We start from the raw sequence: 25,935 nt of genomic DNA, 5'->3' as shown, positions 1-25,935 counted from the left end.
TTTCATCATGTCTGCGAGGGATGTTTTTTGCGAGGGGCTTGGCCGCCGCTGACCTGTTATTGAGTATTTTGAAAGCAGGTGCTTGACTCCAACGGCCTGTTAAAAATGGACCTAATGAAAAGACAGCAGCACTCATTGGAAGCAGATGTAGATACACTCCAGTAGTAAGCAGCCCTTCAATGAGAAAGGTGACCAGACAAACATTGTTCTCTGAATGTGGCCTGTTGTGCCGGCCCACGTGCGTTTGATGGAGATGCCTGTATTCCTATTGAAGGTGGGTATGACTCACTTCACCCATTAGATCAGTGGCTGGGGTTTGGACAACAGCCCTCCCCTGATACTGAGACCACTACATACAAACTTTCCCAAACAGCCATCTGCTCAGCATTTCTGCGCTGCCTTTGAAAGAGAGTTAAAACCCTGCAAATGTAACACTTTACTGTCCAAGGAGCAGTCACTCCACTGCACCACATGGCAGCTCTCGCACCGCGCCGGGCCAAGTTTCCTTGAGCAAGCGAGGCGCGTCTGCCTTCTTTCTCTGGAAATAACTTTATTCGCTGTCGGGGCCCTCGTGAGATAGTTGCATCACAGATGCTCAATGCCTAAAATGGGGGCAGCGTGCTTACACTTCATGTTGGGAGAGAATCTCTTTCGTTTAGATCCACTGAAATAAAAATAGATGCTGCTTCTTTCCTGTGCAGCAGACAGCGAGTCCTCTGCCTTGTTTTGGATGATGTAATTCACAGCTCGCTTGTCAATTGAAATATGCTGTATTGTCCAATCAGAAGTTCATTATCCTAATCAAGAGAATCTCATCGATGGAGCTTAAACAGATTTATTTATAGCTCAAACTGACCTCTTTCTCAGTTCATATCACTCCAACATTTGTCATCCCGGAGTCTTCTTTGCATCCGTCATGCTGTCAAAACAATCTCTCTGGCATATCTGTGCTAACATTGTCCAGGGGTCAAATCCAGGGGTGTACAGCTGGGTTGTAATTTAGCTTCTGGCTGCAGTACGAGGAAAACGCCAGACACGCTTTCTAAACTGATGAGTATTGTTTAACATTCCACTGTCTAAACATGTCATGGGAGTCGTCAGTGTGCGACGGGCAGGTATAAAGGCCGCTTGTTGACATAATTTGTCTTTGTGTGTGTGATTTGTTTCAGATTAGACACTGTTTATGCGAGCGCAGGCTAAACTAAGATGGTATGAGCTATTGACGCAAGTACGGTTTAAATGAGCAACCCTAAGATGGAGCATTTTGAACATTCTTCCAAATATAGACATCCAGCAGCATCCTAAGTGATTGTGTTGCAAATGATCCCGCAAGCAGTTCATTTTCTTTTTTGTTGTTTGTCTTTGAATGAAAATCAGACTGGCAGTCATTATGCTTTCATTAACACCCCCGTAGTCTGAGCACAGGCAGTGAAGGAAGCATCGGGGGAAGCGGCACTTGTTACTGCGGCTCGGTGGTGTTTACCGGGAAGGCTTGATTGCAGACTCCATCACAGCCTCGTATTCGCTTCCTGTGTTAATCCCCTTCGTCGTCGCAGCTCCTTTCTTTCTGAGGCCATAGCAAGGGCGTGTGTGTGTGTGTGGGTGGGGGTGAATTTCACTCTCAAGCTTCACTTCACCCCGAACCCTCGCCATGCAGGCTCGCGTATGGACCCGCCATATCCTGCTAAAACAAACAGCATTGAGGAGGAAACAAATGCTTTTGTCTATGAGCTATATTTAGTCCGTGCCCTCTTTCACCCAAACACCATCTCCCACAAGACATATTTGCCCTCAAACTGAATCGGATCATATATAACCACAATGGGGTCCGTTGCAGCCCAGAGGCACTTGGCGCAATCGAGTGTTGCCGCCCCCCCCGCCCCCTCCTATGTGAAATGGATCATGCTGTCAGAGTGAAACCGGGCCTGAATGCACCAGAATGAATCCCTGGTTCTGCCACATGTTAATCCCAGCACGTTCCCAATTAGACCCAGCCCTTAAAATCCAGCACACTGGCACCAAAGGACAGCACACTGGCACCAAAGGAAGGAATAAACCAGTGTATCCTTTTCCACTGCACACGTCTCATTCTTATTTAATCAGCTCCTTAAGCATCAGCGAGCGACCCGTGTTCAGCGTGTCTGAATGTAAACGGCGCAATTGGCGCAATCTGGTTTTTCCCGGCCCTCCTCTCACTGACAGTCCAACCAGACCCCGCAGGCCACGGCTCCTCTGAGACCAGCGTGGTCCAGAAGGCAGGAAGCAGCTTGAGAGAAGCCCAGGAGTCAAGGCTGTGGGAGGGCAGAGGATATGATGGGGGGAGGGGAAGGGGATTTCCTCATATGGTGCTGGGAGTTTTTTTTCAAAGCGCTGTCCTCTGAAGCATGTTTGCCTAACCTACAAACATGATTAACTTACCTTGGAACCTTTGCGCTCCTGATGCGTTCGGACTCTACGGGGGAGACAAAGGGCTTGTCTGTGGCCAAACGCAGTCAGGTTTGGTGGATCACACACCGGGATGCTGCTCCAGCTTGGATCCACTCATGTCTTTATCAATCCCTCTGTGTGTCTGTCTCTCTCTGTATGTAAATGTCCTGGCAGAATTCTATGTTGATGCTTGGATTCAAATGGGTCCAAACTCCCACCCACACACACACACATACCCCTCCTCCTTCCCTCCAAGCCTGAAGTTGATGATAAGTGTCAGAGCTATGGCACTACCCCTACACATGTATTATCAAAGCATTTGACTTAAAGGAATTATTCGTGTGTGTGTGTGTGTGTGTGTGTGTGTGTGTGTGTGTGTGTGTGTGTGTGTGTGTGTGTGTGTGTGTGTGTGTGTGTGTGTGTGTGTGTGTGTGTGTGTGTGTGTGTGTGTGTGCGTGCGTGTGCGGGGGGGTGGAGGGGGGGTCTCTGCTCGCTGTGTCTTTAAAGTCGTGCACAGGGGAGTGTGTAGTGAAGCAGGGAGGGAGGGGGGAGGCGGTGAGGGAGGGAGGGGGCTGCTGTGCGCCAGTCGGAGCTGTCTGCATGTCGCTGAGGCTCGGACACACGGAGCGTGTCCATGCTTGAGCGCGGAGACGCGGCGCAGTTTAGCGGCACGACTGGAAGGTGTCCATCATTACGCGCGGGGACAGAGACAGACAAGACACAGACAGGGAGGGACGGACATACACGGATGGACACACATACGCTGCAGGCGGAATTAACTTATCAGCCGGTGCGTGGAATCTGTGGCTATAATGGGGAACACGACACCCAAACCTTTAATAGGTGAGTCCCGTCATGCATGCGTGGGTTTGATTTTAATATTTAACGCCGGAAATTCACAGGTGAGATCTGACGAAAGTGGCCGATCAAAGCCGAGATGTGAGCGGTTCGCCCTCGTTGCTCCACTTGTGCACATAGAGACGCGCCTCCAGTCACATCACGGGGGAGCTGAGCGTGATTCCTCAGCAGCAGCAGATCCACGATCCAGCAGATCCACGATCCAGCAGACCAGCTGCTTACCTCTGTTCACTTGGTTTAGTAATTATAGAAAACATATGTGTATGTTTATGTTAGCAGGTGATGTCATTATGCCAAAAAGGATGAATAACGTCATATTTTTCGATTTTTTTTTTTTTTTGCTTTAACTATTCAAACTTGGATCATAATTATCCTTACAGTTGTACATTTGTTTTACTCTATAGAAATGATGTTGCTGACATAAAAGAACAAGTCAGCAAGATCACCATATGATCTGATGCTTTGAGGCTCATTGCTTGTTTACATGGAGCATTCAAAGAAGGAACAAGCTTTTGATTGAGCTTTATTCTGGATATCTGCAGCATCGTCTCACAGCTGAGTGTCGTTCATTAAAGCGCTCTGATGTGATAACCAGAGACTTGAACATGTTTCTTGCTTATATTAGCACATTCACAGTCTCGATCATCTGTTCCCAGCATCACTTTTTGATTGAAGGTCTCACGCCCCCCCAGCAGACCCATCTGAGTGCCAGCTGACAGGGGGGGGCTGGACTGAGTCAAGTCAGATAGGCTGCTGGGTGTTTAAGGAGCACCGGTGCTGGAACTTTGGGTCCTACTGCTTGCATCGTATGCTATCAATTAAAATGGAATTACAAAAGCATTTGTTTACCGTTTTCCCATTACAGAATAAATTAGAAAATGTTTTTGTAGTCCGAGTTTGAGGGCAAGAATAGTGCAGCAGGCCTTGGTGTGGTGAGGTCATAATGCCAGCTGTAAATCGTTTCAAGTGATGTAATTGAGATGTTTCTGCCTTGACTTAAGGCATTCGGTGTATTTACAACTTGTAGCAACAATGATGCACCAAAACAGACACTGGATTCCCCCCTGAAAGCCGCCGAGGCCTTGCTCAGTACAGTGTGCTGAGCGGAGATATGAACAAAAGCCTGATTATCTGTCCGGCCAAAGATAATTTAGATGAATGCACATAATCAGTTTTAAATTTCACGAAACTTTCCTTGGCACGGCCCTATGGCTCACGCAGGCGATCTTGTGATTGCATTTATTTATACAGTTTCCCCCAATCAAGACGAAGACAGGGAGCTGCCATTCACCACGCTGCACGCTTTTGCTTTGAAAATAATCAAGTCACGCAAGGCAAGTGTTAGCCGTTAAACTGTCAGACTTTGATGGTGACGGCATGGACGTCCATCTGTTCAGCCGTAGTTGGTCGAACGCTTTTCCGTGAGGCTTGGTGGGCCGGCTGGACGTGATCCAGGGAAGAAGCTGTTAAATTTAAGTACTGGTCGACCCGATGGTGGCGCTGTGATAACCACGTAACCACCATCCATCTGCATCCATCCTTAAGTCTGATAATTCCCACCATTTTGTATTTGTGTACCTATAGACATACATTTTTGGGTGAGGGTAGGTTGTCTGGACCAAGGCAGACAAGCCGTCTTTGTTTTCTGATATTCCCCACAGTTGTGCTATAATTGGATGGCAAATTTGAGTGGGTGTGGCTTTATCTCACGACTGAATCAGTTGACTGTATCCAAACTTGGTAGACAAATTGAACATCAATCGATCTGACGGTGGCACTATAATAGCAGTTTTAGTTTTTCAATCAACCTTTTTAAATTCCACCAGAGAGACTGTGCCATAATCAGAGAACTGGCCTTGGTGGAGGTATGAACTTTAGCTGCACTGTAACAAACTTGCTATTTTTGTGGAACGACAACTCACTGGTTCTCAAACGTACCACCTTAACTTGGAGGGTCACAGATAACGTGTCTGTCATTCATCAATACTTGAATTGTTCTTTAACGACTTGTCCCGTGTGTACGTGGCTTTTTTCCGTTTTACGTGCGTCAGTAACATTTCCCGCTCATACTATAAAACTGTTCTCAGGCTCAGCACGGCACACACCCACACGTGTTTCTTCCGTGATCTTTCGGCGTGCTTGTCTTAAGCGTGACCTAAGCAATTAGACACCAAGTCCAACGTTCCCCATCTGCAGCAAAAACTTCTTCCCCCGTCATGTCCCTGATGTCTTGGACGCATCTTGACCAGGTCTTGCAGTCGTCCCAGATGCACAAACAATTCTTTCAATTCTTTCTTCTGCACTAAATAATGTACACATACCAATAGAGAACTGCGGATGCTAACGACATCGACTCCTGTGTCAGGGGTGCGGTGTAGCTCTGACCCTGTAGCATAACCCGACCTTTAGGGTTGCAGTAAAGGTTGTGTCATTCCAGCAGTTCAGTGATTTGGGGATTTCTGAACCTTAGATGTTTTGGCCCAGCTGCAGTCCACGCTTCCTGTTTGAGCGTCGAGCAGATGCAGCACCACCAATATTGTCGAGTCCTCCAAACCCCCAGATGCTCATTAGTTGAGGAGTTGTTCTCATGTCTAACACAAACCTTTGGCTCGTGATTGTAAATAAGGTCAAGAGATTAATGGAAGGACGAGATCCATCACTGAAGATGACCGATAACGACCAACAAGTTTCTATACCTCCCTCCCCTCCCTCACTGTTATTCATACGACTCCAGACTCCCACTACGTCTCTGTCTGACACACATAGTATCGGTGAGCCCTCAGCTTGTTTTCACCAAATGTTGCTTACCACAAAAGTACATTACACACCCCTAATTCCCTGAATAGCTTGAACTTTGCTCAGGGAAAAAAGGAGCGCCGACACATCATTTGAGATGTTGCAGATGTTCCTGCTGCTCCTTCATAGTTTAGAATATAATCAGCGATAATGTCTAATTTAGGAAATGTGCTGTGGAACATTTCACAGAGTTATTGTCTTAACCCAGATCAGTGAATTTTAAACATAAATGTAATCACGCTGTGGCCGTGAGGAGGCCTGGCTTTGGGTATTTGTGGATTTTTAAACCATCTATACCATAAACACTCATCTAAACTGTCGTTGTATTTCATATTAAAACCAAGCCGTCTCGTTAAACTCTCTGAAGTTTTGCCTTTGATGGCTGATCCTGGCTAATTTGAAACGCAGCCCTCCAGACACTGAAACATGGACTCCTGTGAAGAGGAAATCAAAGATGAAGCCGTTTATCGGGGTGTTTCTTCGCCGACTGGGCCCAGTATGTGATTCATTCTCCACTTGTGGAGATAACTGAGGGGGAATGTAAGAGGCTATTTAAGGTTTGTTTATGCTGTAGGCAATGGGTGTGTGTCGCCCATAAATAAGAGGAAGACTTATTGTGCCTCTTGTCGAAATATAGCTGTTGATTTTTGGTGTTTATGTTCTCGCTCTCGTCCTGTTTGGGCAACTAATATTACTCCAGTCTATGTTAAAATAAGGCAGATGGTGTTATGTTTGCTATTTTCAAAGGGAGGAAGTAATATATTCAGGGGTTTTTGTCTAAATCTACCTTGCCTCGCCTCTGTGGTATAAATATCCCATATGGATGTTGTGAGAGGACTTATTTGGGACAGAACGGTGAGTTTGTCTGTACGTGTGGTTAAAGGAGAGCAGAAAGACTCCATAGTGTCCCTGTGGGAAAGCGCTGAAGACTGTGGGCTGCTTTACATAAGCGGCCTCTGCCATGCACACCGGCTACGGCCGACCACTTGCAGATGGGTTACAGCTTGTTGATATGTGCGCTGATGTATTTCCAGCAGCTGGCCATACTAATATTTCTGTTTTGACCTTGCCTGTGACATAGACAACAGACACGCAGGGCTCGATCAGGTAGAATCAAAACGTTCTCTCCTATTTCCTCACCAACAGATGCGACTCTGCAACCCCGCCCAGTGGCAAGCAGGCAGTACTACACCCTGCCCAACAACGGGGCGGGAGCGGAGAGGAGAACGTCTGCGCCTCCGGTCAGCATCAGCTTGGAGTCGCCCCGCTTCCACCCGCACGCTAAGGGCAAGAACATCAGGCTGGACGGGCAGCTTCGCCGCGCCACGCGCAAGAACAGTTTCTGTAATGGCGTCACCTTCAGCCACAGGCCCGTCCGCCTCTATGAGAAGGTGTGTGTCGCTTCTCACCCATTCTAAAAAGAAGCTGCAATGAGAAAATATTAAAGACTTGATTTCTGATTTTCCTTCATTCAGGTGCGACTTCGCCTGAGTGGCGTTCACACCGGCTGGAGTGGAGCTCTCCGCTTTGGCTTCACCAGTCTGGAACCCAGTGAGCTGCTCTCCACGGACATCCCCAAATACGCCTGCCCAGACCTGGTGACGCGACCTGGATACTGGGCCAAGGCTCTGCCGGAGAGGCTGGCTTTGAAGGACAACGTGCTGTCATTCTGGGCCGATCGCCACGGGAGAGTTTTCTACAGCATCAACGACGGGGAGCCCATCCTCTTCCACTGCGGCCTCAGCATCGGTTGTCCACTCTGGGCCATCATAGACATCTATGGCATCACTCAGGAGGTCACGCTGCTCGGTATGTGGCAAAGTCATAATTCTTAGTTTGAAATATTAAAATCAGGTTTGAGCTTGGTGTATTTTGAACAGGAAGTGTCGTTTCATAGCGGCGACACAGTCATGGCCAAGATCAGCAGCTTAGAGATCTAAAGCAGGACAAACATGGAGTGGTTGATATTTTGACTTGGCACGCCTTAAAAGAGACCCATTTGAGGATCAGATCTTCAGATATCAGCCGCCATCGACCTCCCTGCCGGCTTTCCCGCCCTTTCACCGTCACGTTCTCCCTTTTATTCTACTTTCATTGCCGTCACCGTCTCCCCCGTATTTCACTGGGTTACTCTCCGGGTGTGTTTATATTCAGTCTGACAGAAGCGAGCGATGGCCATGTTTGGTCAAAGCAGTTGATCCCAGGAGCTTTGGTGAGGGGCCAGCGCGCTCAGCTGCTGCCTCTTCCCTGGAAATAGTAGTAAGAGAGAATGTTTCATAACGGAGAGCGCGGCTACGAGCACCAGCGCTGTTTATACCAACTCATTCCCAATGTACCAGAAACCTCAGCAGCACTGTGAATAAAGTGTTTGACAGAAGGCAGTTTGGAAAGTTGTAAGGACGGAGATCAAACAATAACTCATCTGCAGATACACAGAAGAGACATTCATGATTTGAGATTTCCACTTTCTAATAATACATTTGAAGGATGAATCTTTCCATATCGGTCACCTCCTTCATTAAAAGTTCTCTTTTGTTTGATGTGTCCGTGTCCTCCACCACAGAGAGCACGTTTGCTGAGAGCGTGGCCTCCAGCTGCCTCACCGCCGCCCGCCTGAGCGCCTACCTGCCCCAGAGCAACCACGACTCGGCCAACTACAGCAACAACCAGCTGGAAAACAACCAGGCGGCAGCTGCCAAGATGGCCAACCTGCAGCTCAACAACTACACGCAGCTCATCCCCTGCTGCTCCTCCACCTCCTCTTCCTCCACCTCCACGTCCCTCTCTGTCTCCACCGGGTTCAGCGTTACCAGGGTAGCCAGGGGCCTCCCCTCGCCACTGGACAATGACTTGCACTTTCACCCCACCCGCGGCTCGGACGTGATTCTGTCCGCCGACCGCTCGGCCGCCTGCATTCACTTTCTGGACAGCAGTCGGACTCTGGTGTTCAGTGACCGACCCCTGCTGGTGGGCGAGACTCTGTACGTGGAGGTCGGACACTTGGGCCTGCCGTATTTCGGGGCGCTGTTGTTTGGATTAACATCCTGTGACCCGGCGACCCTCAACGCGGGGGACCTCCCGGCAGACCCCGAGGTCCTCCTGGACCGCAAGGAGTACTGGGTCTTGCACCGGGGCTTCCCCATGCCGTGCTCGGGAGACGTGCTCAGCTTCAGCCTGTTGCCCAGCGGTGAGGTTCACCATGGCGTGAACGGGATCGGACGTGGCAGGCTGCTCTGCGTGGACGCCTCTCAGGTCCTGTGGGCCTTTTTCACGCTGCACGGGGCCGTAAACAGACTCAGGATATTAGGTAAACAAAGCAGAAGGACACCATCAAGATGTTTGCATATGAATTAGCATTATAATGATTATTATCCTCCTGAGACCCGGAGATTTATTTTGTATGCATTTTTAATTTCTCCTTGCTATTTTGGATTAATTGGACCTAATAAAAACAAGAAAAGACACAAGGACAACAGGTTTAAGTTGAGCTAAATGTTGTATAAGGTGTAGGGAAGGAAAAATGTAATGTCCACATATGAGGACGATGGGTTTCAGGAGGTTAAGCTGAAAATGTGTTTTTCCGTGTGTGTATTTTGTGGCATATGACATCTATTAAGGCACAAAATATGATAAAAAGCAGTTAAAATTTTTGAATAATGCCCAAAAAAAGACACATCCTTCAAGTATCATCACTCTTGAGTATTGGCAGCCGCTGCACTTTATCTCTTTTTTCCCAGACTGAAAGGAATGCGCTTGAGTAGTTTGTGTCTCCGTTCGCCTGTGCAGTGTTGAGCCGCTGCGGCCTATCTGCTCCGGTCCCGCCGCTCCCACACGGACTCCCTCTCCTCTAATGCTTTATGACTCAACAATGCTATTTCAAAGCAAATGAGGAGAAAGGAAAGGAAAAACAACAGACTCCCGACTAACTCAAACATGTGTTTCTAGTCTTGATTGATCAAATGCCATCTTTGTTCAAGGACGGACCGAGCCCAGTGAAATATGCACCAGTGTCTCTGAAGTCTAACTGCATGGGGCTTTGTGTGTGTGTGTGTGTGTGTTTATCTGTGTGACACAGGAACGCAGCAGTCCAGTCCTCCCCCAGCGTCCCCCAGCACCTCACAGAGCAGCAGTGCAGATGACAGCGACTCAGACGTGGCGTTCAGTGTCAACAGGTCGTCCTCAGCCTCTGAATCCTCTCTGGGTAGGTCACCAAAGGTCAATAACTCGCCTGAGTCAGAACTTCAGGGCGCCGCTGTGGGTGATAAATAACATCAGAGGAGTTATGGGAGAGATGTTTTGTCTTTAGTGAACATGAAAGCACATCTGGATTCTTCTGGGATCTCTGCCTTGTTTCCCTCAATGATTCTGTGGTGTTGATACGGACATAATGTGGGATAGGAGCTGAGTTATGGGAGTTGATGAACCTTAATGTAACGTTCTGTACACACACGCCTGTTCCACATTAACACACAAGCTCTCTCCTCTCCTCTTCTCGTCCAGTGACGGCTCCCAGCTCTCCCCTCAGCCCGCCCGTCTCCCCGACCCTCGCCGCTGCAGAGCTGACCTCTCCCGGGAAAAACGGGGAGTGCACCGTCTGCTTCGACCAGGAGGTGGACACGGTCATCTACACCTGCGGACACATGTGTCTGTGCAGCGACTGCGGGCTGAAGCTGAAGAGACAGATGAACGCCTGCTGTCCCATCTGCAGGAGGCCCATCAAAGATGTCATCAAAACATATCGGCCCTGACTGTCCAGACGTTAAGCTTCCCCAGGTGTCGCTACCTTCTCACTCTTGAGTTCACCCGATCGCTCTTCTCAGGCTCGGTTGGGATGTGGATCTGACACCCAACCGGAAAACACACACACACACACCAGGACTTTTCAGTGAACTTTATAACATAAACACTTCATCTGGGATCATCATTTTTCCGAGGGACAAAGTTCTTGAGAAGCAGATCTGTGATTATAACTCAGAAACTGACTGAAGGACGTTGTGCACGGTCCATCTTCTGTTAATTCCACAGTGGGATGTGATCTATGTCCTGTACATATATTCGGTTGAGCAGAAAACCTGCTGTGAATTGTTTTGTACCCTTCCCCTCACCGTCCCACATGTGTCTGTGCTCCAGCAGAGTGTGCTGACGTAGACCAGAACTCCTCGTGCCTTAGACAGGTTTTGTCCTATTTTGTGTTCAATTACAAAACAATCTTAGCCATATTTTTAATGTGTAAGTGTTGAAGCTTTGTGAGTTTATGCAAATAAAGGGCAACATAATAAGTGGAACGTTGTAACTTTATGACGAGTGTGTTCAGTGATGTGCTTTACAAAATGTGTGTGTGGAAAGCAAAATGAAGAACTGTGTATGTATTGTACAGTAAGAGATAAATAAAGGAGGGATAAATGAAAAGGTGTCACATTTGTAAAGAAAGATAAAGAAAGGAAAAATACAAAAAGATACAAAAGACAAAATGCCTCCTCTGCATCTCAACAAAGACCAAGAGTTAGACGCAGTGACGTCTTAACAGCCTGATCTTTATATGTCACAGACAGATTAACGGTCTTATGAGTAAGAAGTTGAGTTATTTTGAAGGACAATAAACAATGTGGTGTTGTGCAGCCTCTGGGGTATGGAACAGGATGTTTACACGTCCTCTTCATCCCAATCCACCTTTCTTCTTACACAGATCTGGAACAGATGTCTGTGAATGCAGGAATCTCAAGTTACTGATGACGGAGGCTGTTACATGTACGTATATAAAGTTCAGGAGATGGGTTCATCTTCACAACACAATCACATTCCACTTGTATTTATGTATTAATAGGAGAGAGAGAGAGAGAGATCTGTCTATTATTAGGCTGTCAGCAGGCTTAGTGAAAGTTGACCTCACTCATTATTCTATTGTATTGCACTGTTGGACGCTGATGGTGACGCAACCTTTAATTGTATCACAGAAGATCAGAGTCAGGCAGATAAAGGGTAAAGACCGAATCAGAGTCCAATCACACTGAGCCAAGGGTTCAGCAAGGAGACCGGAGCAAGAAAACAGCTGAAGACATAAGAGGATGTGAGAGCTCACAACCATCGGACAAGAAGCTGAAGGAGCAGGGGAGGCCGGGGAGTGTGAGACTGGAAGAGCAGGGAGGATGGAGCAACACAGAGTGAACCCTAGTGGCCGGGATGAGACATGGCAGGGTGTGGAAAGAAGGGGGATGATGGCCCAAAATCAGTAGACGGGAGAATTAGATAACTCAGTTTGTGCCATGAACGATAACGCAGTTAAAGTTTGAGCAGCATCTCACCTAAACAAGTCAACCTATTGTGGTTCTACAGATTTTTATTCTCTCTCTCTCTCTCTCTCTCTCTCTCTCTCCACTGCCAAGAGGCGCTGTGGCAAAATGTCATATTTCACTCCCCGCTCTCTCAGAGGACGAGCGGCTGTAGGACACCTTCTGTGTGCAGCGACTCAGACTTCACAGTTAAAAATAGACACAAAGTTGCAATTTTAATAGGTACACTTGCACAATCGTATCCAACAGAGTTTGTGCTTCGCCTCCATAACAGAATGTATAACTCCCAGGAAAACACACTGTAAATTAGGACTCTAATAGCTTATAAAGACAACAGTGCCCTCAGCTGGTTACAGACTTTTATGGTTTATTGATTGATACATTAATTCTGCACAAAGGACTTGTTCAGAACTTTAAAATGCCCCAGAGTGTGTTTCTGAGGGGGGTGTGTTAAGATTCGGAAGTGATCTTGTCATTTTGCCAGTGAAAAGCCACTTATCCAAATGGTACATTGCCTTGTTTGACCTCATCCAGAGCTTTCTATGTAATGAACTCTTCATCGTTTTTCCGTTACCCTGTGAGCCTGGAAATTGAAGAGCACTCCATAGTTATGTTTTGATGAAATGAACAAAATTTGTACTTTCCCACCCGCCTGTATATCAGATGAAGTCCTCAGTGATGGCCTAAATAAAGCCTGAAAATATGTAAATGCAGTTAAAAAGGCTCTGAGAGGCACCAAAGTCTCCCCAAAGAGACCCAGCGGTGTCTGAAATGCCACTTCCATTTCATCTCCGGCACTCATTTGCACTTTAAATAAAGAAGCAGACCGTTACTTCAGATAGAGTGTGTGTTAATGTGCCGAGCCATCATGCAGAGAGACTTACACGGTGTCAAATAATGAGATTCACATCAGAGAGAGAAATGCCGTGATGAGGAACGCAACTGTTTTCATTCAACCATCCAAGTCATTTATTTTTAGGCTGTTGTTGTTGAGTCCAAAACTAAACAAACGGCTCTATATCTGGGTTGTTATGTTCATGTGGACCGTTCCAGCTCCATTACTGTCACTTTTTACCGTCAATATTGGAAAATGGTAAAGACAATAAGGAAAACAAATGGACTTCCTCTGGTCCGCAGGGGCCCGACTGACAGTAAATGTCGTCTTTATAGCATCAACTCTGAATTAATGAGTGCTATATTGGGAGTGTTGTCTATGTTGATGCCAAAAACTCTGGCAAACTCTGAGTTTTTGTTTTGCGGAGAGGAAGAGCACGTTTGTCTCCATTTATGTCTCATCTCATCATTGCTTACAGATGCACCATGACAACCAACGACATGAATCCACATATGAACTATTAAGGTGCCTCATTGTTCTCTATATACTGGGTGTAAACATATATTCACTATAAATGCATTTTATTTCAATATTTACAAGATAGAGAAGAAATCGTCTGCATATTTAGTCATTTGTAACCTCAATCTTGTCACTTTGATGCCCGTATAACATGACAAACATCAGATAACATAGAAAGGCTCTTGATTGGCGTTTGCAATACCCAGTTCTGGACACACGAGGACGCTGTTTCCCCGCAGACGGAACTGGGTGGCAGCTGACTAAATATGTATCTGAATAAAAGAGGGGAAACTGTTTATGGGCGCGATTCAAATCATCTCAGTATCCTCAAGTCCACTTTGAGGTTGAGTTTGAGGTCAGCAGCTGCGTGTCAGGCCGCGAATTCCGCAGGTTATTTTCATAAATCAGGCTCATAACACACGTGGAAAAGCTCTTAAACAGGCGCTTTGATCCGCCGGGATACAAATACAGAGTCACAAAAGGCTAGAGAAGTCAGTTTGGGACAGTAGCTGCGAGCTTCATACCTCCATCCCCGTTGCGCGCAGGGCAGCTCCCTCCCCATGCGTCCTGGAGGAGCTCTGCTGGCACAATGGAGCAGTGTGCAGAGGGATCCGCGGCGTGTGAGCGGAGCAGAGGGTCCCGATGAGGGATCAGACTCACCGCTTACGACACCGGAGCTCCTGGAAACCTAAACGCGTCAGAAATCAACTTATCCAACGCGTCTTCCCGCGCGTAAAGGTCGATTCTGCAGGAGTTGGTGGGGTTCCGATCACGAGAACTTCAGAAGATCTTGCACCTGGACCTGTCCTGCTGTGTTGTTGTTGTTGTTTTCCACTATGCCCCCTGCGTCCTGAGGCGAGATGGATGCAGAGGCGGAGAATGCGAGCTGCTCGAGCCGCGGGAACGCGAGTGACCGCGCGCTGAGCTCCTCCGCCGGCGTGTCCACTGCGCTGGCCAGCGTGCTGATCTTTACCATCGTGGTGGACATCCTGGGCAACTTGCTGGTCATCCTGTCCGTGTACAGGAACAAGAAGCTGAGGAACGCAGGTGAGGAGGATCTCTGAGGGCTTTGGGTTCAGGAAGAAGTTTAAAAAAGAAGAAGGAGAAGAAGAAAATAGCTTGTTGCTTTATTTTGCTGGATGGAAAAATGGTCAAGACTAAATTTGATATTTGTTTCATATCTCTTTAATATCCGACACCTTATTCCTTATGTCTTAAGTCTGTATCTCAATCTATATAGGATGCCCCCCCCCCCCCCATCATCATCCATATGTGACATCATAAAGTGTGTGTGTGCTGTCCTGTACTTGTGTGTGTGTGATAATGAAGCACTCTCTGCCTGTAAAGATCTGGTCCCTTTTATCTAAAGTACTATAAGCCTCCACGTCTCCACGGTGATGGAGTTTCCTCAGCCTGGGCTTCATATCTGCTCATAATTAATAACACCTCTCCATCTCCACCTCTGGCTTCATCCTTGCCGCCCCATCCCAGATGAATCACCTCCCCCCCACCCCCTCCTCTGGTTATCAGGACCTATAGGGTCCCTTGAGCAGCCAAGGTGAGAGATGTGTCCCCATATAGCGTCCATGTCCTTTTTCAAACCGGTTTTATCATCATGTGGAACCATAACCTTATATTACAAGGTATATTTCAAGCGTGCTGACATGATGAAGGGGAAGAGGATGGACCCTTTTCTCCCCTGGTATCATTCAATTGCCCCCTTCTGCTTTCTCACCAGGGTCTCATGAAGCCGCTAGCTCCTTTAGATCCCAGTTTTTGTGGACTATATTGGAAATTAGGGAGTAATTTAAGTCTGTTTCCATTTTAATGACCTGAGCAAAACAATTATCACGCTCATTTTCCACTAAGTGTCTTTCTATTTGTAGACTGCGGAGATTGAACCGTGACTAAAATAAGCTGTAACTAGGGGCAGCAATAAGCACGTACACACACTTTCAGAGTGGGGAACCGGAGTTTGTCTTCAGAATTCATAACACGGAGAAAAATGGTTTTCTGTTGGTTTTCCAAAAGCAACCAGATTCATCATCGCCGCAGACGACTCACCGAAAAATGAGAAAGTGTATTTCTGAAATGCCTGGCTGAGGCCGAGAAGATTTGTTATAGGAACAACAAAGACGCTTTATGGCTTGTGTTGTGTCCAATAGTGCGGCTGCATGCTTCAGCACTGAGATGCTGTCAGAAGTTTAAACATGATGAGCACCACAACGCCTCAGCCAAATGTCTTCCAATTACAAACGCCTTACGTAACCCAGCTAATGTGCCCCGGTGCAGCTTTGGTGGAGTTTAAGAAGCGTAATGAATAATTTGATGATCTAGTTGGAATCAGTGACTGTTGACTGATTTCGTACAATGAGAGGAGTAAATGGCCTCTTCAATGGTCGCCATGCTCGCAGACGACAAACACTGCATTGATTTCAGACCTTGTGTCGCTGTTCCTGTTCCTCTCCTTCCCCCCCACCTCACACACACGCACACACACACATTCTAATTGGGTTGAAGTCACGGCGGAGATCCGGGCAGCATGCATGAGTGGAAACCTGAACCTCCAGCAGAAGTTTAGAGCCTCCGTTTTTATCTCGACCCCGGGTCTTCGTCCTTAAGAGACCGGAATTGTTTGCGGCGTTTGCACCTCCGCCACCTCTCTGTCTGTTCTTTAAGAAGTTATTTATAGGCTCACGGCTCACATATATGAAAGTTTAATTGCGCCGAAAGGAAAGCGCGGACGCAGCTGAAGGAGGTAATATCGGCTCGAACGTCTATGGAAGCTCAGTCTGCTGTAAAATTCATTTTGTGTGATGGATGGCGGGTTTGCGGAGGAGGCGGTTTAATAGGAACTCCAATCTGATATGTGATGGATGTGATGAGCTGCAATACGTTAGTGACGACATATACTGTGCCCTTTACATCCTGTTCTGTTCTGACTGCCCGTTTGCCAGCAGCGGCTTCAACACACTCACCTCATGCAGCCTCACACACACACACACAAACACACACACACACACCTTCTCCAGATACTCACTTATAGAAACAATCAATCATCTCTGCCTATTTGGTTGACAGTTGATACCTAAATAGATTTTGCAGCGTCTCTGAAGCGTGCAGATCTAATCGGATCTTCTTCACTGAATCTTCTGAGGGCGAAGCTTCGTGTGAGGAGTTCCATCCGGCGGAGTGTTAACGCAGGAGTTTACCACCGGGGTTCAAACAAACTAAAAATACACTCAAAGATGCACTCATGAGAGAAGGAAGGATGGAGTGGGACAGATGGAGGAAAGAGGGAAAGGATGGATGAGCCTGGATGCTCCTGCATGTCTGTGCAGCTTGCACCTCCACAAGAGGAGCCGGGGGGTGTGTTCGGTTTTGTTAAACCATCCCTTTACACACACGTACGCGCACACACACTTCCTGAGGCACTTCTGCTGTTTCACCTACAGTGCGTCTCATGTTTAAATAGCTGTGTTTGCATGATTTCAACCCGCGTGCGTGAACAAAGGTTTACTTTCCAAGATGGAGGAGAACAAAATGTTACACTTGAAGCAAAGGAGGTAGAAACGAAGTTTAGATTAAAAGCCATCAGGGGATTTGAAGGTGTTAGGAGAGGAGGGAGGAGAGCAGCTTGGATGTTAATTCAAACCAGACAGCAGCAATGAACAGAAATGGTTTAGCGGAGGACGTAGAGTCTGAGTTATACGCTGAGATTTGAGGGATCAGTGATTTGGAAGAGACCCAGACACTGAATCTAACTGATCCAAGTTGATATGAAGTCTCAGTCTGGATCAGAAACGCAGCTTGACTGAGTCTGACTCCGCTGCACCTGCTGTGCTTTGCTCTGCACATGACAACTGCAGTAACCACTGATTCTGATGTAAAGATGCAACTTTTTGCCTCATTATTAGGAGTTAAAACTAGAAGAAAGTCAAATTTTCTGACATGAAAATCTGAATCTGAACATCTCAGCTTCCTTATTGCTTTAATGAGTCCAGAACAGATCTGACAGTATTCAGATCCATGGAGTCAGATCAGATATTTGCCACAAGTTTATGCCACAAAATTAGATTTGGAATGGAGCCCCATTAGCAGCTCAAACTAGAAGCCAATTGATGTTGACAGCGTGACTCCACAGGAGATCTGAGTGACATTTAGCTTCAAATGTGACAAACAAAGAGAGATTATCTCAGTAAAACACATTGCAGTGTTGTGTTTACATGCAATCTGAGGTCTCGGGTGTGATGTTGCACACACACACACACACACACACACTCACTCACACGCACACATCACCACAGCCTTGTTAACATTCTCACAGCTCCACATCTCCCTCGTAGCCCAAACCCTCGCTGTGATCTGATTCCTCTGCAGCCCTGTGAGTCTCATTCCCGCCGACACGGGAGGCTTGATTGCTACACGGCCTTTGATGATGACGATGATTTTTTTGGCTGGACCCACAGCGGGCAGCACCACCAAAGGCACCGCGTGTCAGTTTAATCTCCAACTTCTTCTCTGGCCCATTGAGCCACCAGTTCATGAAGTCGTCACAATCGATTCATCAGCGTTAATGCCCTTGCCTGAAGGTTATTTCTGCTTATATGTGATCTGTGACCGACGCACGTCAACGCTCTCCTACACATTTTTATGAATTCATTCTTTCTCTCACAGGCGTGTAAATATAGCGGCATGAATCAGAGAGCAGCATATCACGTTCCCTGTGTGTGTGTGTGTGAGTGAGTGAGGGTGATGGCACACAGGCACTGACAGACGAACATACGCCCTTGAGACTCGTACGTTCAGGCGTCTGTCAGATTGAAAATCCACTCGACCGGCAGCCATTTGTTTTCATCAGTGTTTCCATCGCGTACCTGTTCTTACTGTCACTCCCTTCATCTCCTTCATCTCCTCCATCTCCTTCATCTCCTCCATCTCCTTCATCTCCTTCATCTCCTTCATCTCCTTCATCTCATCTGTTTGCTCTCTTGTTCCATCTACCTGCCCACATCGTATAGCTCTTATTTAAATGCATATGCAGGCTTGTAAAGGGCGGGTGTGTCTGTGTGTTATTGCCTCACTCCATGTTTCATTCTGCTGGAGCCTGGATGTGTTTTTATCACAAGCTCATACCTCCACCAAGGTGGAGTCATCCAGTTATGACTCCATCCAATAAGATTTAATGGCTTATGAACAAGACCAAGAAACCACGATCAATGCCCTATTGACAAACCTACAAATCTACAGGTTATCAAGAAAATGTAACCGTTGCTTCTACGGCGCCACCATCAGGCCAATTGCATGTTTTGCTGAAACCGCGAGTGCCACGTTTGGTTCCAGTCGACTGATTCCAGCGTTTTTTTTAAGAATGAGCCGATCCCACTCAATCTCTGCAGACGATTACAGCAGCAAGTGAGGAACATGAAACGCCTCAATTAAGAATGAGATGCAGAACAACATGGAAGCAGTTGTTACAGTTCCTCCATCATTCATCAGACTGGGGCCACAATCTGAACACTGAACACTGAAACCATAGCGTCAATGCTGGAGGTCTCTTGCCTCTCTGGAGACACTTTAAAGGAAGAGTTCATATATATACCAAAGCTTTGTGAAGGCATTTGACCTCATAATTACAGAGGCGGTGGTGTCAGAGAAGTTAAAGGCTGCAATCATCCGTCTCTGGTGGGCTGTGACCCACCGGCATTCAGGTTAAGCTGTTCCAACTCACACGTGTCTGTAATAAAAGCTTCCAGTGGCGTCAGCGGCCCCGTCTGGTCTTCAGGGATAAGAATCTGTTCTATAAGGTTTTGTTTCCTGCTTGTTTGAGTTTGGGTGCGATGAGAATCTGAACGAGCCAAGTCGGTTAATCGAACACAGAGAGGTAACGGCGGCTCACTCAGGGTCGATTAAAGTCAGACAGTCATCTGGCGAGTTCGCACTTACTTCATTCTCTCGATGACGAAGGGGAACGAGTTCGGGCAGCTGGAGCGTAAACGCAACCCCCCACACCCCCCTCCCCTGTGTCCAGCCTCTATGAAGCAAAGACACATAGAGCTGCAAGATGTCGCCACAGTCACAAATGCGATGTGACAGGTTTGCGCACCGAGCCGACCTGAGGGCGAAGAACCATTTGGATTCCGTCTCAGCAAACTTTGAGAAATGACTTAGAGACGCTTGTGAAACCTTCGCTGCTCTAACATGTTTCAGATACAACGTATTGATCGCTTTCCTCTCTCACCAGCACAAACAGACGAGTCGATCGGGAGCAATTATGAGCACCCGTAATCAACACTCCATAGCCGCGTGCTCCCCGAGGTGTGAGGATTACCACGGGCTTTAAATACTCACGCATGTGTTTAGAATCCACTCCATCATATCTGTCAATCAGCTCTGTTGTTTCAGCTGTTATCTGACATGGAAATAGCCTCTCGCCCTCCCTGCGCAGAACTTCAGTGGGAGTTGGGGTTACATCAACGCTGGAGCCGCCCCAACGTGTGACAGAAGACAAGCAGAACATCTCTGCAGAGGGATGTATACAGTATTCCCTTATAGATTACTAATAGAAAACACAAATGCTCTCTCTGAGTGTGTGTGTGTGTGTGTGTGTGTGTGAGATCTAGGTAGGTGAAACTCTCATCTACCCACAAAGTTTAAAGTAGTTTAAAGGCCTCTTTCCATCATATCTGACATTTTGAATGTGAATTCGATGTCATTTTGGTGTCGTTTTAGTGAGTGATTCTCGTTCTCTCGAGGTGATCGGGCGTAGCCATGTGATCATCTCACAGCTGGGATGCTATGATCGCCCACATCCTGTTTTTTTTTTTACAAGCTTTCCCTCGTTAAAAGTGTTTTCCCCCCTCAGGAGCTGAAGAGAGGAGAACAAAAACAGGCCAGTGTGAGAATTTTATTGGGATCCACTCGACTAATTACATATATAAGACTTTATCGTTGGCTTTTAGTTTTAATGACCGCTAGAATAAAAACTTTGATACGGCTGTCAGAAATGCTGATGATCCCTATTCCACCTAAGAATTGTTTTATTTATCATTCTTTGAACGATTTCATGCATTTTTAACCCATCAATCTTCATAATATCTATCTGCCGGCTCTCTCTGCAGGGAACATCTTTGTGGTGAGTCTCTCTGTGGCCGACATGGTGGTGGCGCTCTACCCGTACCCGCTGGTCCTGATGGCCATCTTCAACAACGACTGGACCATGGGCGACCTGCACTGCCAGGCCAGCGGCTTCATCATGGGCATCAGCGTCATCGGTTCCATCTTCAACATCACCGCCATAGCCATCAACCGCTACTGCTACATCTGCCACAGCCTTCACTACGAGCGCCTGTACAGCCTAAGGAACACATGCTGCTACCTGGGCCTCACCTGGCTGCTCACCGCCATCGCTACCGTACCAAACTTCTTTGTGGGCTCGCTGCAGTACGACCCGCGCATCTACTCCTGCACCTTCGCCCAGACGGTCAGCTCGTACTATACCATCTCTGTGGTCGTCATTCACTTCCTCATCCCGTTGCTGGTGGTGTCCTACTGCTACCTTAGGATTTGGGTGCTGGTTATCCAGGTGAAGCATCGGGTCAAACCGGAGCAGAAGCCCAAACTGAAACCCAGCGACATGAGGAACTTCCTCACCATGTTCATGGTGTTTGTGCTGTTTGCCGTATGTTGGGCTCCTCTGAACCTCATTGGCCTGGCCGTGGCCATCAACCCTGTAAGGGTGGCACCCAACATACCCGAGTGGCTCTTCGTCATGAGTTACTTCATGGCGTATTTCAACAGCTGCCTCAACGCCGTCATTTACGGACTGCTCAACCAAAACTTCCGCAAGGAGTACAAGACGATCCTGCTGGCTTTGTGTGCGCCGCGTCTGCTGCTCACCGACAACTCTCGATGTGTCACAGACGGCCTGAAGAGCAAACCCTCGCCGGCCGTCACGAACAATAACATGGCAGAGATAAATGTATGAAACGACGCTGAGGGCCTCAACAAGTGCCTTTATCGCATCGCAGGATGTATGGCATGTTTGTGCCGTAACCATATTTGGAGAGGAATCTATCGGTTCAGTGGCACTTGTTTCACTTCTCCATTGCGCTCCTCCTTGACCGCATTCCCAAATTCCAAATGCAAAATTTACTGCCGAACAAGCAGCAGACATCCAGATAAAGAACTTCAACCTCAGTCATGGGAAATCCTTTTCGGAAACGTCTGAATACAATAGATGGATACATGCTGTATATCCCAGATCCAAGTCCCTGCATGTGTGCGTCACATGCACCCGAACGACCAGCTGCAACTTTGCACAAATGCAGAGGATGGACAGTAAGTCGTAGGCGTACCGATGTCTTATCTGTCCTCAGCTGTGTTTGTTTGTGCTTTCAGATGTAGCCAGGATGAAATGTAGCCTTACACTGAAGGCCTTTGAATGCATCCCCTCATCATGTGACCAGCTCACATTACAGATTCAACGTTTTGACTGAGACTTTTGTGAGAATATTAAAGTTTGACGTCATTCTGGAAACACCTTAAGCTGCACTGATCAGTGTGAAAATCCTGATCTGTCCTGCTGGACACGTTGGTCGTGGCTCACTGTGATGTTTATTTCGCCCTAAGGCGTCGATTTGTACAATGTTGCTTTCATACAACACAGGGATCATTGTGGAAGTGTTTCTTGTAATTATGTTTCAAGGAAGATATGAGATGTGAGATGTGAGATGTGAGATGTGGGTGCAGGCACGTCTGCAGGATTCAACTCTCCCGTAAGTTTCACTCAATAACTGTTTCATGTAGTTATCAGTTGAGCAGATACTGAGATTGGGATCAGCACCTGAGTGATTTAGGCAAATGGATGAAGAATGGATGATAAACCAAGCTGGCTTTCTTGCTTATTGAACGTCTCAGGGGCTCGATACGCATCAGGAGCCAGAGACTTCATTTAGTGATATCAAGATCACCCAAACATGTCACGCAAACGTACAATGAGCTCCGACAGCCGCAGAACGGCGTTCACCCCAGCAAACTGTGAGAGGTTCACCTCACAGAGCGGCTGTGAGCTGTCAGAGTGACGCAGTGTGACGCAGTGTTACAGGACTATTAAACAGATTACACTCTTCAAACGCCTCATGCAGAAACTTTTTTAATTCATATTTCCAGCACATGCCACATTTAGTTTGAGATCCATTTTCTGATTTGTGTAGCATAAACTCCCGGATGGCAGACTGAGATGAAGTCATCAGATGATTGCTTAAGGCGATATGGGAGAATGTCTCCATGATGGATCTTTGAGGATCTGAAATCATTAGAGGAAGAGTCAGACTGTCTCAGCCAAGTGCCATCAAGATGCAGATGTGCTCCTTCAAACTCCACGTCTATGATGTGGAAAAGCAGGAGTCCACATTCCACCAGCGACAGGAAGGTCAGTCACATTTGAGTGGCTTAATGGAATCGAGGAAGGATGACAGCCAGGACTCCCCCCACACCAAAGAGTCACTCAGGAATGGCAGGATCATCCCTCTTCTTCCTCGCCTCTCCTCTTCCTACTCGCCTTAACTCAATTTCTCTCTCCGGCGCTCCTCCTCCCAAGGCGCCTCGCCACCTTTGAACCTCTATCAGCGCAAATGCCAGAGTGATGCGACTGAAACCAGCCACCTCCGACAGCGCAGACAGATGACCATCATTGGAATTCTGATTCCTCTGTCGACTCTAGCTGCTGTAGCCGGAGTGGAATTTCAAAAATATACAGAATCCGTGAAGTGGCGACTTACAGTAAATATACATGAGGGAGTGATACAGCTTATATATATACACAACTCTTATTAAAGAAAGCAATTAAAAGTACACCCAGTCTGTTGTCTGACAGCTTATGGGGCCGATTCTCCTGCACTTCTATTCAAGGACAACACGCTTTATACATGCAGACCATCATGTCTGTAACTCATGACCCCATTTTGTCCTCTGCTGTAACATTAAAGTTTACTTTGTGAGTCCAGCTGCCATAAACGGATTTCTAGCTGTAACTAATGGCCCGGATGACTGAGAAGCTTTTATGGATAAATTAGATCAAAGTCATTTTAAAGAGACCATCAAACTGTAAAAGTTGAAGCAAAACAAACAGAACAGTGAAACAGAATCAGATAAGATGTATTAGTGAACAGAAGCATTAAAGCCTTACTCAATTGTTTTGGACAGTCACAGTACAAATGATGTATTAAATCCAAATTGAATTTTGCGTTTAAATGCCTGGATAGATGAAAACGTCTCTGCACACTGCTGAGCTCTATACATTCACCTCTGCATCGGCTGCTGTGTGCCAGTGAAGCTTTCAGCAGCTCGGGGTCATAAATCTCAGATTGTGTCAGAATTCTATATCATAAATTGTATCATTTTACTGTGGTGTCAGTGGCTCTACTGCTGTATGAGCGATGGAAGGTCTGCTGGTCGTTTTCTCAGATAATATCTACAACAGCAGCGGCGCTCTGTGCAGCCTCCATTTGATGTATTTTTGTATTGTGGCCAAAACTGCATCAAGCAGGAGGAAGCAGTGAAGCTGTCTGAGGACACTGAGCACTCCTCCTCCCACAGAGCAAAGAGGCCTGGAAGAAACAGACTCGCAGTTATGGAAAATGTTTTTCCCAACAACAGAAAGAAACCCTTCAACAAAAGAAAATGATTGAGCAGTGAGACATTATACGGCCTGACGCTTGAATGACATGATGAGGTTTCTGCCTGCTGGATGAAGTCAGATGAGGAATTTGTAAAGCTCTCGCACATCAGTGCACTTTACAGCAGACTGGGGTCCCACCGTCGGTCTCCAGATACAATAGCAAGCACATGGTGTGTCTCCTAATGGATCTGTGCATTGGGTGTAGCACGGCCTGCGTTCTCATGCATGTAATGTCTTCTTACATATCCCAGTGGCCCCACGGTCACAATACTGCAAGAACTTTATAGGTATCAGGGGTCCAAGATACCAATGGAAACAGGAAATGGGAATGATGACAATTTTTTGAATATTTTTAGATAAACACTGAGGGGATTGGAAGCGATTTTGTATGTGCATTATCATTTGTACATGTTTCCACACGTGCTGTCTTTCGATTGTAGCCTGCAGTCCACCAGCAAGATGAGAAACCCTGAGCCTGAGTTAATGCGAATAATCACTCAAAAAGATTAGAATCTATTTGAATGAAAGTTATAGTGGTGTTCCAGGTGGTTAGGATGGGTCAGAGGATGAATTTCCCTGTGGAAGTGTGATGGAAACTTCAGGTAATACTTCCATGAGTGTGTGTATGTTTCCAGCCCATTGTGTTGTGCACGATCAAAACAACAGGTGCCTCCTGTTTGACATAGAATACCGGTGACGTGTGGAATGCCGAGGCATACTATGGAGAGTACTGACAGAGTGGGCTATGGGAAATACTTGTAAAGGTCAGAGGTCAAGGTCCACGTGGAAGGATCAGCCCGTATCGAACCTGGACTGGAGAGCCGCTGAAAGCCCTTAATCTGCACGCCGTGATTGCGTGTTTCCATTGAGAATTTAAGTCAACAGGACTTTTTTTGTGAAGCATATGTCGCCAAAGAATGCGTTCACATCGTTATCGGTCTCTTTATATTCCCAATGCTTGATGTTGAAATGTCTAATAATACGATTCTGATGTTTTGGGCCGATGTATATTTGACCTTTTAGCCATTTATGGTTTTAATCATCAGTCCCAAGATGTTTTTTTGCAGCATAAGAATGTTTTCTATCTAAATAAAGTCAAAAAATAGAGGAACCACCCTGTTATTCTTCTTCTTCGTTGCTATTAAGGTCGAACGTATTAAGATTGTTGTTGGAAACCGTTGTGGAGTAAACGTTGCATGCAGCTATTTGACATCACATCTGTAATCCATTCAAATAAATTTATTCTAATTGCATGTACTTAACAAAAATGACATTTTCCTGATTACAGCTTATTCGCTCATCATTTGCTTGTGAGTAATACTGGAGATGATACTTTATGTTTCAAAAGCAAACTGTGTTCATTATCATATGAATGACCCCCTGTAATGTACATGAACCATGATAAATGTGACACTGATGTTACAAATACTTCTACTCAGAACTTTCATGTGTCTATTTACAGACAGAATAACATGTTTGAATACGGGCCTGATGAATGAAAGGAAATATCTGAAATATTTGATGGTGGT

At 46.7% G+C, this 25,935-nt stretch overlaps 2 protein-coding genes across 2 annotated transcripts; both read left to right on the top strand.

Moving 5' to 3' along the window:
- Nucleotides 1-3,039: 3,039 nt before the first annotated feature.
- Nucleotides 3,040-11,474, top strand: neurl1b (neuralized E3 ubiquitin protein ligase 1B). The gene is made up of 6 exons (XM_076162706.1): nt 3,040-3,270; nt 7,228-7,472; nt 7,557-7,890; nt 8,645-9,388; nt 10,157-10,282; nt 10,582-11,474. Exons 1-6 carry the CDS (start codon nt 3,240-3,242, stop codon nt 10,827-10,829), a joined length of 1,728 nt encoding a protein of 575 aa, XP_076018821.1. The 5' UTR covers nt 3,040-3,239; the 3' UTR covers nt 10,830-11,474.
- A 3,111-nt stretch (nt 11,475-14,585) lies between these two features.
- On the top strand, nt 14,586-21,712 carry mtnr1c (melatonin receptor 1C). Its single transcript, XM_076162846.1, has 2 exons — nt 14,586-14,772; nt 20,847-21,712. The coding sequence occupies exons 1-2, from the start codon at nt 14,586-14,588 to the stop codon at nt 21,710-21,712; spliced, it is 1,053 nt and encodes a 350-aa protein (XP_076018961.1).
- Nucleotides 21,713-25,935: the final 4,223 nt, after the last annotated feature.

Source organism: Genypterus blacodes, unplaced genomic scaffold, assembly GCF_046128005.1.
Source record: "Genypterus blacodes isolate CSIRO-AG114 ecotype Tasmania unplaced genomic scaffold, CSIRO-AGI_Gbla_v1 ptg000128l_1, whole genome shotgun sequence".
Taxonomy (NCBI): Eukaryota; Metazoa; Chordata; class Actinopteri; order Ophidiiformes; family Ophidiidae; genus Genypterus; species Genypterus blacodes.
This window is presented reverse-complemented; position numbering and strand designations above follow the sequence as displayed.

Coding starts and splice junctions, on each gene's coding strand:
- neurl1b (XM_076162706.1), top strand. CDS start 3,240: ATGGGGAACACGACACCCAAACCTTTAATAG. Junction 9,389..10,156: donor AAACAGACTCAGGATATTAG/GTAAACAAAGCA, acceptor TGTGTGACACAG/GAACGCAGCAGTCCAGTCCT. Junction 10,283..10,581: donor AGCCTCTGAATCCTCTCTGG/GTAGGTCACCAA, acceptor CTTCTCGTCCAG/TGACGGCTCCCAGCTCTCCC.
- mtnr1c (XM_076162846.1), top strand. CDS start 14,586: ATGGATGCAGAGGCGGAGAATGCGAGCTGCTCGAGCCGCGGGAACGCG. Junction 14,773..20,846: donor CAAGAAGCTGAGGAACGCAG/GTGAGGAGGATC, acceptor CTCTCTCTGCAG/GGAACATCTTTGTGGTGAGT.